This window comes from Ischnura elegans, chromosome 6 (assembly GCF_921293095.1).
Source record: "Ischnura elegans chromosome 6, ioIscEleg1.1, whole genome shotgun sequence".
In the NCBI taxonomy this organism is placed as follows: Eukaryota; Metazoa; Arthropoda; class Insecta; order Odonata; family Coenagrionidae; genus Ischnura; species Ischnura elegans.
The window spans coordinates 107,054,750-107,071,952 of NC_060251.1; the positions used below are offsets into that span (position 1 = coordinate 107,054,750).

The 17,203-nt window shown below is 35.9% G+C and overlaps 2 protein-coding genes across 3 annotated transcripts in view; one reads left to right on the forward strand and one right to left on the reverse strand.

Moving 5' to 3' along the window:
- LOC124161487 overlaps positions 1 to 12,889 on the reverse strand; it is a 58,056-nt gene extending 45,167 nt beyond the window's left edge. Inside the window, exons 1-3 of the mRNA XM_046537808.1 lie at positions 12,199 to 12,889; positions 9,327 to 9,485; positions 8,394 to 8,531 (exon numbers count right to left, since the gene is read on the reverse strand). Coding sequence (XP_046393764.1) covers positions 8,394 to 8,531; positions 9,327 to 9,485; positions 12,199 to 12,363 — 462 coding nt within the window. The 5' untranslated portion in view covers positions 12,364 to 12,889. The remainder of the gene's footprint in view (positions 1 to 8,393; positions 8,532 to 9,326; positions 9,486 to 12,198) is intronic.
- Positions 12,890 to 13,008: 119 nt separating this feature from the next.
- On the forward strand, positions 13,009 to 16,739 carry LOC124161489. Of its 2 annotated transcripts, none has more exons than XM_046537813.1 (3): positions 13,009 to 13,225; positions 13,831 to 14,003; positions 15,646 to 16,739. In XM_046537813.1, exons 2-3 carry the CDS (start codon positions 13,850 to 13,852, stop codon positions 15,912 to 15,914), a joined length of 423 nt encoding a protein of 140 aa, XP_046393769.1. In that variant the 5' UTR covers positions 13,009 to 13,225; positions 13,831 to 13,849; the 3' UTR covers positions 15,915 to 16,739. The 2 variants fall into 2 exon arrangements, with proteins under 2 accessions (XP_046393769.1, XP_046393770.1); XM_046537814.1 differs by lacking the exon at positions 13,009 to 13,225 and adding an exon at positions 13,534 to 13,617.
- The last annotated feature ends 464 nt before the right edge of the window (positions 16,740 to 17,203 follow it).

Here is a 17,203-nt window from a genome sequence, read left to right on the forward strand (position 1 = left end):
ACTTCATACCACCCCTGCCGTCCCATCAGATTTACATGTAAATTTATAGGCAAACCTCTATGTAAGGAACCTCTTTATCTCATAAAACCTCCACTTATCATACCAAGGAGACACCCCCGAGACAGCCTAACTACCTACACAAATCGTACCGAGACAACTAGAGACCATTAACGCTGTTGCGATTACGTGCATGGAATGACATTTACAGAGATAAATATTACAAGAAAAAAGGTATCCAACTATCCTGATCATTTTAGCGACTGTTGAATTAAGAGAGATAACATCGTTTTTTCCCAAATCATGGCAAAAATCATACGATAGCGCTCGCTTTCTGTAATTATTAAATAATAAACACATGTTCACTAATGCATGCATGTTTGTTTAAACAAATAAATATAATGGTTTGAAAGACAGCAGTGCCTTCATTTCCTAAGGATATGAAAAAATGGTGCATATCACTGAAACCTCTCTACATATAGTGAACCTCCATACATCAAATTGCCCAAATTTTGGTCCCCTCCATTACTATGTAAAGAGGTTTTACTGTATAAAGCTTTTCTTTTAAAATGGAGAGACAAAAGGAATCTTTTATAAATGACAACAACGAATTCCAGAGATTACAACTAGATATGAGAAAAGAATTGAGATAAGTGCTTGCCCAGGGCATTGGATGCAGGAGGTGGGAAGGGTCAGTTTCAGTAGTCCTAGAATCAGAGTCTGAGTTTGTTTTCAACAAGGAAAAAAGATATGCTGAGTATTCAGTCTTGAAGAGAGTGAAAAGGAATAACCCTTTCAAATATTTCCTATGAGACGATTTCCAAGCCGTGACAAATTGTGGAGATATTGGGAGATATGACCATCTTAAGGAAGGCCAAGGTCAAAATTAGCACAGGAATTTTATGAGCCACTGAAGTTTATTTTCCAGTTCCAATGGAAGGTCATTGTAGGCCAAGGAGGAATAATCAAATAAGGGGAAAACAAGCGCTGAAATTAAAATTTTACGAGAAGTAACAGGAAGAAGGGATTTGTGCAACTTCAGCTGATGTAAGGTTCTATTCAACTAATTAGAGATTTCATGTATGTGATGATTACAAGAGGGATTACGGGTAAGAGTAATATCAATATCAGAGAAGGTGTTTAGAAATGACTAACAATAAGATAAGCCATCAATGTCTTAAATACATTAAGAATACGAACCTATTTACTTCATCTTTTTTAATTAGTAAAAATATTCTTTTAGATTCACCCACTCACTCAGCATTTCCACATAGAGCTTAGTTTAGGTAAATGAGGGTAGAGCTCACCCCACACCAGATTACAAGTAAGTGAATTTCATTCATTCAAGGTTAAGGGGGCAGTTAATTTTTATTGACCACCTCATACCGAGAGGATATGTATTTGTTTGGGGGAGTTCAAAGGGTTTACATTTTGGCACCGTACAAGGTTACGGCTTAACTTTGTGGAACCACATTTTAGGGAAATAAAATTCACTTTGTACATTTAATACTAAATATTTATTAAGAGCCCACTCTGGTTTCTGCACTACTAGTATTCCACTTTTAATGAGCAACATTTTTCAAAGCTATTAACCCTTTGGCTGGGAGAGTTGATGATTTTAGCTACCAGCCAGTGCAGGAGAGAACCAGGAAATATTTTTCCCTCTAGTCTAGCCGAGTGCCTCGCAAGGAGTGAGTCCTTATAATCCGGGGAAACCCCACTCTCTTTCTCACCTGTGGATGGGCCTACATTTGGGCACTTGGCGTCGGCATATTAACAGCATGCAGTGGGAAGGATACAATACGAAATGGGCTGTGTGAAGGGAAATGCTGGGAGGCACCCGCTGCCGATAGGGATGGCTGGGGAGAAAAACGCTGCATTAGCGATCCCTGTGGTGAGGGAAAGTGCACGTGGGTTCTCCCCGGGAGGCAAAAAAAATTTTGGGACAATGCTATAGGTAGTCGTTCAATGGTTGAACATTAAATAACTTTTTACCGCAGTAAGCTTACAAAATGTTGAAAAACATTCCCGGGTCATTCCATGTCAAATCAACACAGCTCCCAACCTGACCATCATAGATTTTCTTCGAATTTGGTAGGAAGTTAAAGCACGTGAAATTGTACTCATACACAAAATTTTAGCCCTCAGCTATATGTGAAAATCATACAGCAGAGTTGCAAACATGACAAAAAATGCAAAATTTTCTCTCACAAGCTATACAAAAAGAAATCATTTCATAGCTAATAATTAGAGATATATGAAAATCGCACTTTCATTTTAATTTTATCGCACTTTCAAAAAACAGTTTATCGCATTTTGTAGCATCGATTTTTTTATTTTCATAATGAGGTTGATGACGATAAAATGTAGTGAAATGCAGCTATATGACAAAATACAGAATATTTTAAATAATTATGTTGTATAACAATAATAAATTAAGGAATAAGACATATAGTGGCGGAGGTGTAACTTGCCCGCGCCCACTTGTAGTTCGCGGCCACATAGAGTCCCAGCCAACTAGCAGCTGGCCAGTTGCTCACATGCTTTAAGCGATTAGTGTTGGCGGAGCATTCAAACTGCGCTCGGCACAAAATGAAAGAACGAATTTTGCCGTCGAAAAGGCAAATTTGCGCAAAAATATCATAAAAGTCCAGTCATCGCATCTATGTCGCATTTATTTGGGCACATCGCATTTATATCGCATTTGCGATTTTCACGCATCTCTACTAACAATTGTGGTAGAATCTGCCTGTTGGTCTTATTTTAAAGCTTAAGGAACGTAGTTTCAATAAAAAATGTTAGATTTTAAAATACTGATTGTTTTTACACTGTATGACCTTTGATCTCAAGTATCTAAAAAACTCTTAATTAAATTTTATTGGGAAAAAAATATGTTAAACAATTAAATGCAGTCTTTGGTATAAATTCTATTTTGGGATGACTTTGGTATTTGGCTCTCATATTCTGGGATAATTAAATAAAGTCTTGTATTTTCACTCGTTTGACTGCTCTGTTATCATTTAAATATTTCGATGAAAATTTTTATTACATAGTGGTTTGTGTTATTTGATGTAGTAACCATTGTACTGTGTTGTATTACTGTCAATCTTTAATACAAAACAAATTTCTCAAAGTGCTGGTACATATTTGTTTTTTATACATATATCCACGAAGTAAATAATAATGTAAGGTAATGTACTGGATTGTTTGAGTCTTAACCGCAAGCTTAATAAGAGTGAAGTCGCACGGGAAGATGAACAGTGTGCACAGAAATCAGTCCAGTTTAGATCCCTAAACGAGTCTGGTACAACAACTGCTCCAATGGAAGTCTCTTAACATTTTCGCTGCGGCGGACGCACCGGTGCATCCTGGGCAAACTATTGTGCTGAGCGGAGGACGCACCCGTGCGTCCTGCTCCGACCCGTTTTCAAATGGCCATAGAATCAGCCGAGAACGTCTTGGGCGCTCCAAATTACCTCTCGCTGCTCTATTACAAACCGTACTATTCAGCGTTGGCCGTCGTTTCTAGGAATCGCCTCTCTCTTTTTAGCTAACTACTTTTTCATTTTTTCCATTTTTTCGTAATTGTTATGATATTTTACTTTTTCTGAACTTAATCGTCTCGGAACCGGAGATAAATTGGTCTCGTATGCATTCAAAACTCTTCTAAATATTATTTACGTCATATAAAATGTTATATGTATTTAGTTTATTCGAATATGTGGAAATGTGTAGATATATCTGAAGATAGCAAAAATATGTGAACACATTGGTTTCAACAATTGTCATGGTTGCTGCTTTGAAACATAATAGATATTACGTTTAGCGACGATAAATCCCTTGAAAAAGTAATACGCGTAGTTGACCCAGGTTCGATGCCAGAATTTTATATATATTTTTATCGTGCATAACGCGGAAAAAGTTAGCTCTAAGAAGTTATTACCATAAGGCATATCGAGGGACATTAGGTAATCCCCCTCGATAATAATGAATTATAATCAATTTCACTCTTCTTTTATTCTCCCATATGGCCTATTGATTATGTAAACATGCCATAATGTTGCCGAATTTTGCTTAAATATAATGAAAAATGTTGCTGAACATTCAATCACTTGTTCCACAAAACCCATAAATATGATAGACAAGTGTCTCGTTATATTACGGTTCAATTGCAAAGGGTTATATACTTTGTTAAACTGACAGATAGGAATATAATTACCACTCTGCGTATACATTACACACGGAACTGAAATCGACCACCATTTCAAGATAAAATATTTTACACAGGATCCATTAGCATTGACCTTGAGAATGAAATTCAATGCCGATATGACGGAAATGTAATACCGGGAATTCCAAGACGTACAATAATGTATGAAATAAAAGGGTAACATTTCGTCTCATTTCATGCGGATATCGTTTCGTATGGCCTATAAAAACAAAGTCGTCGAGGCATTCCTTTCACTCTCATCCCTCCACGCCCTCTGGCCAAAATATCATTGCAAGTACGACGCTGCCACAGGAAAGTACTAGGCGCGGAGCCTTCGGAATAGATTGATATGCTCGATTTTCGGAGATATCTATCCTCTGAAGCATCATTATGAGGAGAAGATAAAATGAGGAGATGATTAGCAAGGAAGATAATGCATCCCAGAAAGGAATTCCAAAGGAGTCGTCCGAAGAGAGTCAGGAAGAAAATGCCCATGCACCTTCATCAAAACTTTTCCGAAAGCATTCAAATAACTTCGATTTATGTTACTAAGCTGAACTCCAAGTAACAAATATCCCTTTTTCTGGCACCTCAGGACTAAAATTAAATGTTTCGAAATATTACTTCTCCAAATGCGAATAGTGTCTTGGAATAAGTCTTGAGTCCAAGATAATTGAAAATTTTTTTGGCCTTCTATTTCTGATGGGAAATATTTCTCTTAGTAGATTATAATATTATTGGAAAAAATCTGAAATATATAATCTCCCTATTTTTTCCAAATGCATATATCGAGATAGCTTTTGCAAATATTGCGCACTATGCACTTAGAAATGTGGTTGAAGGCGAACACTTACCCAGTGATCCATTCTACAAAATACGACCCTTGCATGATATGTACATTCCATGCAAGTATGAGTGATGTGTACTACGCGGAAAGGGCTGTGAGTCTAGACGAATCCATGGTTCTATGTAGTTGACGTTATCCACGGTTACTATTAAAACAATTCATTCCTAACAAACGTCACAAATACGAAATAAAATTATACGTGATTGCTGATACATGCGGTTTGGTTTTGGATTGCTTGATACATTGTGGCACTGAGGGTAAAGAAGTGAAGGGAGTAGGGAACGCAGAGAAAGTGACTCAGAAATTGTAGGCAAATTTAAAAAATAAGGGGTACACTGTGACCATGGATAACTTTTACGACAGCGTGAACCTTTTCCATTGTCTGCAAAAACATACTGTACAGAGAAAGCATACTGTAGTGTCATTCTGCTAATGAAGAGAAAAAATAACCCAGATATATTATTAAAAAATTAGAGAATGGTGAATGTGTGGCTCGCTACAATATAATGGGGGTGCGTTTTGAAATGGAGGGATAAAAGAGATGTGAAGATGATTTCGTCCGAGTATGGACACGATTTTGCGAGCAGGCGGGGAAGGGTTTCAACTAAGACCAGTATGGTGGATGCTTACAATACACATATTGGAGGCTAAGACAAGACCGATCAATTGCTGTCATATTGTCTTTGCCTAACAAAAAACTCTCCGTTGGTACCTTAAGTTGAGAATATACTTTATTCAGATAATAATTATTCAGTCTTTCATTCTATACCAAAAATTTTGTGGGATACGTGATGTTAGAATTTTTAGAATACCGTGATGAACTAATAAAATCATTGCTAAATGTCTATCCTGAGGCAATGCCTTCAATTAGTTCCCCTGAACATATTCACTCACCACATAACATGGAAATGAAAAGAAAAGGAAGAAAAAAGTGCAGAGTATGTGCCAAAAATAGAGTGAGGAAATCTGTTAGCACTTACGATCCTGATTGCCCATAAAAAAAAAACTATTTTATGCTTTAGGATATTTTCGTAAGTCTAAAATTTATCGCTGACTTAAATAGCACTCTTCATTCTAGTGTTTTTTTTCTGTTTGATTCTTGAAAGTTATCCCAAAACAATGAGTAAATTATGAGTTTGTAATTATTTTACGAGAAAAATATTATTTCATTAAAAATAAATAATTATATCATTAAAAATAAATAAAATTTTATCCTTTTCGAATGCTCTAAATTTTTAAATATATCTAATATTCTATAAGTCGAAATACATGAACGTTAGATGAGAATTAAGGTAGATAAAATTTTTCGTAGAGCGGGTTGCATAACGCATGTGGCACGGGTTGCATAGCTTTGCCAATGCTGTGAGCGGAGGACGCACCGGTGCGTCCTTCATATTATTTGTTTAAAACAATCATAGGACTATTATTATCATTTTTTACGGTATCCATAGAGATATATCTACTTGGTTATGAACAAAAACCACTGCCGCTCATGGTGATATTTTTCATCAAAATGGCCAGCAGTGAAAGTGTTAACACTGTTCACCTGTAAGAACAGTTCCGAAAAAACTCCCTGTTCTGGCACATCTCTACCTCTCAGGCCTCCCTCTCTGATCCTGAAGTACAGTATAATTTGGATATAATGTCACTCAAGGGACCACACAGTTATTGAAGCTATATCAGAGTGACACTATAAAAGGGCTATTAAACTATTTGATCAAAAACACAGGAGAAATAAAAAGTTACCATTTTCATGAAATACATGGCACATACTTTTATGAGATTATTGGTGTAAATACAACTGAATTTAAGAATAATAGTATTGTGCTATTGATATTTTATGTGAAAAAGTCATCAAAATGAAGTGTTTTACTGCAACAGTACTATGCATATATATTCAATCGTGTCAGGTGAAACATGATGAAACTTCATGATGTATAAGAAAGGAAAGAAAATGGCAGTTTCCACAATTTATTAATTACTGCGACCGGTTTAGATTACATGATTTTGGAGCCTGATGATGATACTATATAATGGAAACCGGTTGCAGTAATTAATAAATTTGGGACCTACCATTGTCTTTCCTTTCTGATACACAGAACTACTATATTGTAGTAGAGGTACAATACAGTATTGCTAATACCAATTCTAAACTAACAAGCACATTTAAATGAAGTCCTACTGCTGAAATAAATCTGTAATTTTCTTTTTGACAGTCCTTTGTTGCTTGGAACTGGATATTGTCAATGTCATTACAAGGTTTGGGATCTATTAATGATAAATCCGAGGTTTAATCAATGCTTTCACTGTAAGTTTGGTGGGACTTAAGGAGCAAATAACGTCATATCCATGCTGATGTAAAGGCCGAGGCCATAATAACCAAGTTACACTGTATTTACAGAATTTCATTCAAGTATTCCACAGATTACGGTAGGTTAGCTAGAAAGATTTACCAAGTATTCTGGGAGTCACCCCTTCTTCACGCACCTCACTCTACAATGAACAAAAAGGCTGGACACGTTTTCATTTTATCTAAAAATCCAATTCTCTTCCTTCCTCTCCCTCGTACAGCAGGTATTCTTCCCTTTAGAACAGTTTTCAATATTCCCTCCCCACTCAGTGCTCGCTCCATGCAAACCCTGTCTTTTCCATATCTCAACAGGTAAATCGAATTTATAAATTCCACATTGCAGTGTTCTAATTTTATCTCCTTATTTCTCAGCCTTAAACATATTTTCACAGAATAATACGACAGTATTTTTAAAATGGTAGATACACATATTTTTAGTTTAACATTTAACACCTGCTGTTAGCCACTGGAAGATGATAAACCAAACTTCCAAAATGCATCCAAGAATGGATAAAAAATTCAGAGTTATGTAAGTGGAACTTAGGTGAATTGTTTGGAGAATATTTTCTTGCAAATTTTATAAACACAAAGGGAAAATTAAAGAAAGAAAGAAACTAATTGAAAAGAAGTAATTTTCAGCTACTTGAGCACTGGAAACCTGCATGAATTAAGAAGAAACTGATTCTAAAAAAAAACTCAGGTAAATAAATAGAGCCAAGATTATGGCATCAGTGGTCTTTAACACAAAATGAAGAAAGAGAAATAAATGTACCACACCAATTTTTACATAAAACCTTAGAAAGGAAGAGATACATCTGAAAAGGAGTCACCATTAATTCTGCATACATATACATATTATGTAGTATTGTTTGAGAATTAGGTAATTACTGATATTATAGAATACAAATTTATTACTACTGTAAAATATAGCACATTGAACCAAATCCCAAAGGAAATGAAAAAAATTAAAGTGTAGCCACAATACTCACTCTCTTTTGGGCTAATTCCTCTTCCTTGAGTACCTCCCAGTAAAACATGGCCATATCATCAGTCCTTGGAGGGTAATATATAAGCAATTGGTGGAGGTACAATTGTGCTTCAACAACTAAACTTTCAGCATCAATCAGCTAAACGTCATAAGTTATAGAGAAGAAACAGAGAAATTATTTATTAAAAATAAATCAAAATCATAACTATGAGTCAGACCAATCTGCAAAGAATAACTTGTACATTCATGCATACAAGCTAAAACACCATAAGGCTATATTACATACATAAGTATTGAGAAAATCGATTTGGGAACTTGTGGTTAATTACATTTTGCCTTCTCACCTAAGAGAATATTTAGCAATTCTTTATCAAACTTGTTTTTAACCCTTGAATGCTACAGTAGCAGTCAGATCAGACCCAATCATTTAATTTTTTCCTCCTCATTGCAGGCTACAAAATTGGCCAGCAATGCAATCAGCTAGTAACCTAGAGAGATTCGAGTGGCTGTAGCTACATAGTACACCCTATTGCACTGTTAACATTATGAATTATGCACCATACTACCATATCTGAATATAGTCCCCCCTTTTTTCCAAAAATGCCTGTGGGAAAAGTAAAGAGAGGGCAATATTCAAGCATATTTTTTAAATATTTTTCTCAAAACTGTGGCCTCAAAATTAGGTGGGGAACTATATTCAGAAGGGGACTATATTCGGATAAATACGGTATTTATGCAGGTCTTAGCACTTACATGGATTCAAAGAAATAGATATTTTGAGCTACTGAAAATTTTATTTCCAATAAAAAAAATAACTTAGCAGTTTCTACTACCAAAAACACTTTCGGTCTGATCCGACCTGACTGTACCATTTACTTCATCGATTGCAACCATAATGGACCAGGGTCAAGTATCTAATGTGAAATATACTCACCAGCATTGTATCCAAAATATTTTGTAACACTGGAACAGGTGGTAAGAAATATTCTACACAATTCAAAAGGAAGGTAATCGCTTGGTGCCAATGGTTTGCTTTAGCCAGATCATGGAAAATACGAGAAAAACTTCGAGAGCGATTATATTCTTCAATATCCTGGAACAAAGAGAAGATTTTTTCTGTTACAAATAAGAAGATGAAGCAATGACAATACATGCTGAAAAAATATGGAAATCATGATTGAGTCAAGAATGATTTCCTTCAAAAGTAATACAAAAGAACTTACGGCCACTATACATGGCGAATGATCAAGCAGAATGATCATGCCATCATTCACAGGATCATGCGAGCAAAATAGAACATGTTCTAATTTTGAATGAATGATCATTCGCATGATGGTTCACTCGTGAATTTTTCCGCTATACATGGCAAATGATTTAATTTGCACGATCAATCAGCATGATCATTCAGGGGGGGGAGGGTAATGCATATAACTTCGAGTCTCTGAGTACTATAATGTGCTTGCTTGGGTTCAGCCACTCTTATGCTGTATCAGAGTATAGTACCCCTTGTGCTGTTAACGCAGTTATACTTGTATGTATTGCAAGTGAAATTGCAACTTCAGCAATTTCTATAACTCAATTATTCCTAACTTTTATGTCAATATTTGACAGTTGCCAGGTGGTCTCTGAAGTGGACAATCTTACAAGAAGTAATGGTAAAATTACAGATTACTTTATAAAATTAGTAATTTGTACTCGTAACTGATTACTTTTTTACAAAGTAACAGTGACTGAGCCGTTACTTTTTCTCCGTACTTTCACCAACATTGTTAATTTTGGGCCCAACAATGGTCTTAAAGGAAACAATATGTTAAAACTAGAATGCCCAGATGGGTCAATTTGACCCAAAAGATAATATTTATGTTGATTATTTTGAAAGGAAGAAAAATTTTAGACTCATATTCCATGACTCTTAATTATTTAGTTCGGTTTACTTACCACTGTGCAAAATTTAGGCCTGATATTATTATCACTTTCTATTTTTTCTCATCACTTATACCTGCCATGCCCCGATGGCTCATTTTGACCCAGACTATCAAATCCATTTGAAGCCTATCTACTCTTCCTTTGTATTCAATGTAATGGTGTGTTTTATACCAATTTTTTGTCAAAATATTACTGTAACTTTTTATTTAACCCGATACCATTGAAATTCATTGCACCTCCCAAAACCCAGCATAGGAAAAGTGATAGGTGTTCACAAATTTGTGGAAGGTAGTTTCCCAAACCACAATAGAAATTGTTGAACAACTACAATTTTAATATATTTTCATCCTAATTAAATTTTCTTCTACCCTCCCAAATGCTTTATAAACAGTATTAATAAATAAACTGAGAAGGAATTAAGTATTTCGAGAAAAATATGCAAACATGGTCATATTGGATCAAATTGACCCACTCGGGCATAATAGGGTGTAAGGATAGGTCTGGCATGCTTGTGTTAATGGGCACATTCTGCTGCATTTTTCTCAGTCATCAGTTGACGCTATCTAAAGAAGAATCTCCATATCATTCTCTTAATGGGATGGTCTACCACTACCCTGGAACAATAAATTCGGTTTTGCTAGTGGTAGCCCATGTTGCCCAAATGAGAGGGTTGGGATTCTCCATCCTTTCTCCTCCACTCCAAACCCTACCCAGACAGGCGTTCACGGGTTCCTTATTGCAGAGATGCCTCCTTTTTTTCTTCCCATCCTTTTCCTCTCTTGGGTGCCTGAGAATGAGTCTCCAACTAATGAGTTTGGCCCAAGGAGTGTATCCCCACAGGTCCACCCAGGGTTCCAGGTCAGTTTCAGTCGTGATGCCATTATCACGGGGTGAGAGAGCAGCTAATACAAAGGTATACAATGTGACTATGACCTGTTTCCCTCCCTTCTGCTCTGTGGTGAGAAAAGGGAGCAAAGATTTCCTCACTCACTCGCTAAACCAGTGGCGTGGCATCACATCAATCAGTTCCATGATGCTCATTTGCTCACTGATCAGAGGTGATCACTAGGAACAGCTCAATTGAGTTAACTATTAGAGTGAGGGGATGAAGAAAACTGATTCTGATGTGAGAAACGTGTGGGGAACAGGGAGAGGAGTGTTCATAGATGGAATGAGCAAAACAAGGAATTAATTTTTTATCAAAGAAGGAGGTATGACGCAATGTGAGAAAGGTGACAGGCCTGGATGATGAGTGAAAAGTTTCATGTGAATCTACCTTAACAGATTAAATGCTAAACATTAATAAGAATAATAATCTATGAATTATCTTTGAAAACTCCAAGAACGCCAAGGATAAAATTCTATAGAAAAATTATGATCGAAGAAACAGAAAAGCCATGACTCCAGCAAATGAAAAATTGTGAGTCACGGCACACACATTTAATTTCATCAACTAAGATAAATCTTGGCAGCGTTCACAACTGACTAGAATGAGTTGACAGAACACTAGGCAGATGACTACTGAAATAGAATCATAGTACAATGCAAAGCCAAAAGAAAGCTTTGATTCGAAAATAAAACCAGAGAAGAGCGAGGTATATTTTTCTACCAAAATATGACCATTCCTGAATTCCTCAGCGATGGTAACTTACGTCCTTTTTATCCTTCTCAAACCATCCAAGTTCCTTAAACCAAACCGCGAGCGATACATTTGTCACCGCGAGATCTCAATTATAACGAAAGAGAGAGTTCCGAAACTACCAACAGGCAGACGAAAAATTCAAGTTTCAGAGATTGAATGTTCAAACCGAAGGCTAGAGAACCAATTTCATGTAGTCAGAGGTAAATACCACTAGCAGTTACACTGGATGTTCACATACCTTTTTGTTGAATATCCTTCCTTGAAAAAATGTAGCAGGGTATGAAAGAGCGCCAAAACTTGATCTTGGCTCACGGTAGTACTCATTCAAGCATCTATTAACTATGTGGATGAAACTACTCGTTAGCATCGCAGATGTATTTACACTGCTGCCACTTTGTTCCATTGCCGGTGTATTCTTTAAAAACAATAGCACGAGATTTAAGACATCCTTCACAAAAACAAACCGATGGTGCTCGTAAACATGAGCACATGGATTAGTTTCTAGGGTTGCTATCCAGCAGAATTTGTCCGCATGTCGCAACAGATCACTGTGGTAAACACAATGTCAAACGGACTCGTGCGTGAAAACATTGAAAATAATTATTTATTTTTCTTTCACCACTTCCTCGAATTTTACCTTAACAGCAATAAATCGGGGGATAAATCACGAGTCCATGGCCCTGCACGAGTATAGATAACATTTTCAACAACCGCGTCCGCGTTTCATAAATACGCACTTCATCTGTTTGTAACTAGTGCACAAATTGGCTTCATTTCTTTCATATAATTAGAAACATTTCTGTGAATAACGAATCGATGAATAAAGAATGCGCCTGAGTCAACATTTCAATTATTTTTTAAGCAAAAGGTGGCATGTAATATGTCTAAGACCGCGACAACTAGATTAACTTTTCGCGGTTTGCGGCGGTTTGTTCTACTCTGAGGTTGAGAAGCTTGACTTTTCTCATACTTATGATAAGCCGCTGACCAATTAAACTTTTCATCACAATACCACATTACATCAGATTTGCAACTCATTTCAGTGATTTCAGGCGCACAAGAGGGACTTAAAGCTTATAGTAACTCATTATCTCTCTTGACTGTTCCAAGGTTACTTGTCAATCGCTTACGTGTATTCATTCAATGTGTAGGTGATGAAAGCTTGATTCCAAATCAAATGGAATCTTGAAAGAATTAACCGTGCTCGAAACTTGGAGACCAAGAAGGTTGTTGTCCTCAGAAGATTGGCTTTCCTTACAATTCAGGTATTATTAGTGTATGAATTTTGGAAATCGCGTTGACGAGGTTGATATTGTGGCTGAAATATTGATCTGCATACATCCAAACGAAAAGTTTTTTAGTCTTGCTTTCCATAAAATGTATGTTAAGGTACTTGTACACTTCATGTTTTTTGCTATGGCTTCATGTTTGGTCTAATGAGAGCAGTCTACCAGGAAAGTATAAAATGTAAACACCTCTGAGAGCACTCCGGAGCGCTCTCTTAAATTAGTTTAGCTGCTCTCGTGCTTGACGGGCAGTGTGAACAGAAAAGTTGGAGTGTCTCTCCGCGGACCGTGGCTTAGTTTCAGTTTTGAACTTGGGGTCTGTGATTCTATCCTGGATTTACGAAAAGAATGGGTTTTAATGGTGGCTTTTGGTATGATTTCGTACAGTATTAGTCACTAATTATTATTACAATTAGTCACAATTAGTATTACATTCTGTTTTTATCCTTTATATTTCGATGTTAATTAGCTGATGCTAAGACTGAGAAGGCAAAATACGGATAATTTTGGAATGGCAAATGCCGCCCTCAAGTTGTACTATAAGAGTAGGATTCTTATGTACTGCTTTTTGATTAATATTTCAGAGTCGCCGTACGGAGAGAAATGGCTTATAATATTATACTTTCGGAAGTTTCCAAACTCTATGAACTAGAGCAGGTGCAAGTTAACGTCCAAAGCTCGCTCAAGGGTGGTATGGCTGTTGGAGGTGCTGCCACAGTTGGAAGTCTTTTCATGGGTCCTGTTGGCCTTTTAATTGGTATGTAGCATACCGTTCGAATAGCTGTATGCCTTTTTATGTTCTTGTAGAAGTGCATTTTTCTTAAAATACACATGGCTTCCATGAGGTGGTTGCTGAATCCATGTCTATTCCATTTTGTCTAAAGTTTTCACATACATTTAATCTCCATGAATGATCTCATACCCACCTCACCCACTCCGTAAACATTTTTGCTTATTGTTGATACAATCTGAACCCTATTGGAAATATTCAATTCCGTTCAAATGAAAAGTGACAAATTTCAATTGAATGGAATTGAGTATTTCCTGTAGGGAACTCACCAAGCTTGTCATCACTGTAACTAGATTGTTATTGATTATCAAAACCAATCAATTTCGTTGCTATGTTCACGAGTACATTATTATTTTACACACAAAAATGCATTCATTTTGATAATTAGTGTGAGACGTCTTTCAAATGCCTTGCCATAAGGTGTAGTTTTTTTGGCAACCTTGCTATTTGTTGATACTTCTTGCAAATACATATCTTGATACCCCTTGTCACCCCTAGCAATCACCTTGATACATTGCATCTACCGTGACACATCCTACATTCTAATGATGTAGGTCCTTGCTGCAAAATAGTTCTGTTGATAATAATGATACAAACAGCTGTGGTATAATATAGTTCTGTTGATTCCATTAGCATTGAAAATTCTTACACACACTCCAATATAATCTCATTTTTGACAGGGTCCATCTTAATATCACAAGGTAGATGCAAAATTAGGACTAAATGTAATATTGTATCAAGTTATGATAAGATGTAACACACTTGCCTCCTGAACTTAGCCTGAGAGGGCAAGTACTGATATTCTCTATTAGTCCTCCATGAAGAACGTACAGATGACTTCTTCCCTATCAATCTCAATGTCTCAATAAACGTGCTATTGCTTATCCACAGTCATTTTTTTCTTAATATTTATTGCTACTTTTTATGATTTCCTCCTGGGCTTCCTTTTGGATTATCTTCTTTATCTCATTAGAGACATGGAAAACCTATGACAGTAACATCTTTAGAAAAGTTTAAATATCATGTCTAATTACGAAGTGTCTGTATGCCTCTCAGCTTTCACCTATTAATTTTCTGCTCCATTGTTTTGTTTATTTATTCTCTGCATGGAGATGTTCTCATCCCGTTGCAATGAGAAATAATGGTATAATTCAAGCAAGTATTTTGGTCTTCTTCACTTACAGTTAATTGTTTTTCTTTTCCTATGTTTCACCTTGCCCTTCACAAGTTTGTTCCTCTAAGGACACTCAAATCTTTTCCACAATATTAGCACATTATAGGTGCATAGAATCAACTAATCTGAAATAAAGTCATCAGATAAACTAAGGGTCCGATGATTTTTTTAAGTAATACCTTGTTTTGAAGAATTATGTGAGTTACTAATAGGCTAAAGTTAATAAGGGAAAAGGTAGGAAATCGAAATGCCAATTAAAGTATGCAGGATTAAATATATCTGAAACCGGTTTTTTGATTGTCATAGGCAGTTGAAATACTGGTTTCTGGGAGATTTTTTTCTTCAAAATATAATTGGCATTGGGATTCCTGTCTTTGGACTTATTCAGTGCCTTTTTTGTTGAGTGTTGATGATTATTTGATTTCGTTCATTTAGGTGGTGTTGTGGGCTCTGCGTTAACATCATGGGGATATTGGGGGACTTACAGGTCATTGGTGTCAATCATTTCTGAGGACCTAACACCAAAGCAACAGGAGCAACTAGTCAATGCCCTTCAGAGAGCTCTGGAACAAGCTAGCCCGGAAGACTTATTGAAACTGCTAGTATTAATGAGTGCAGGTGGAGCTCAAGCAGCTCTTAGGGAGGTTGCTGTCGGTACAGTTAAGAATTTTGCTGCAAAGGAACTGGGTCTCCATTTGTGCTGAAGTTTGCTGTGAATTAGCATGTACATATTAAAGTTCCTCATGTGATTTTAAGGAAGTTAATTGTGCCTTACCAGCTGCAAGTTCAATTCTAAAAAAAATCTTTTATTCAAAATGATATTTTCAGGGATACATGCCATAAGGCTTTTCGTAGCCTGTATTTGTGTTAAAGTGAATAGCATTGAATTGTGATGAAGAGAAACTATTCTTGTGATATATTTTCGTTTGAAAAACATTTCCCTTTATATTACCACAGAGTAAATTTTTATCACTGTAACTTCTTGCATGTGGATGGTGTGATCTCAATGAATACTAATTTCTATTTTATGTGTAACTTTGGAATTGAAAAAAAATGAATTATGGTAAGCCTGTGCAAGATGTGAATAACAAAAGGTAAAACTTTATAGAAGAGAGGAGAGTTATTTCGATGCTCCTACTTAGCAGAACTACTTGTCTGTAATTGACAGTTAGTTGAAGTTACATATCAATTTGGAGAAGTGCATACTAACTACTGTTTTCATTCTCTGAAATTGTGATATCATTTAGGATGAAACTGATGAAAACACGAATTTTAAAAGCTCCATGCGTGTAAAAATGAGTTATGATTTTTATCAGTAATTTAAAGGGCATACTTATCTTCAGCAGTCAAATTCTTAGCTGCTATTTTCATGGTTCAAAATAGTTATTTATTAAAGTGTACGCACAATGACTTATTTTTAACCAATAATTATGAACATGTGTGAACATGATGATATAGTTTTAAGTGTAATGATGTATTTGTAACAGATTTATAAGATTGAAATGTAAAAGTGAATAATGCAGAGAAAATCTAACTTCTTTCAATTTCCCTTTCATTAATGCAGGGTATGAGGTGGCATTTATGAATGGGTTGTCATTTTTATGACTGGTAAGTTCGTTTTGAATGATGCATATTTAATTTAATAATTTAAATCAATTTTGAATTGAATTTAACTTTAATTTAATAATGCATAGCTTCAAAGACAGTTTCTTTTTGAGGGTGCTTCATGGTTAGCTATTTCCTAAGTAATTTTTATCCTACTCCTGTTGAGGAAACTACAAGTTAGGATTTCAGCTTCCCTAACTCACCATGTAATATATGTGTTACAGCAAAATGAACAATTACCAGCAAATAGGTATTCTCCTTATCATCCTCATTGATCAACAATTATGAGACTGGTTTGGCACAGCTCTCCTCTCCAATTTCATGTCGCTTAACTTTATCATATTAACGAAACTTGAGCTGATGGAACATTAATATTAGGACAAGACTA

Bases quoted from the DNA above. Each gene is read 5' to 3' on its own strand.
- LOC124161489 (XM_046537813.1), top strand. From the start codon at position 13,850: ATGGCTTATAATATTATACTTTCGGAAGTTTCCAAACTCTATGAACTA. The intron at 14,004-15,645 runs GTATGTAGCATA...TCGTTCATTTAG, and splicing joins TCCTGTTGGCCTTTTAATTG to GTGGTGTTGTGGGCTCTGCG.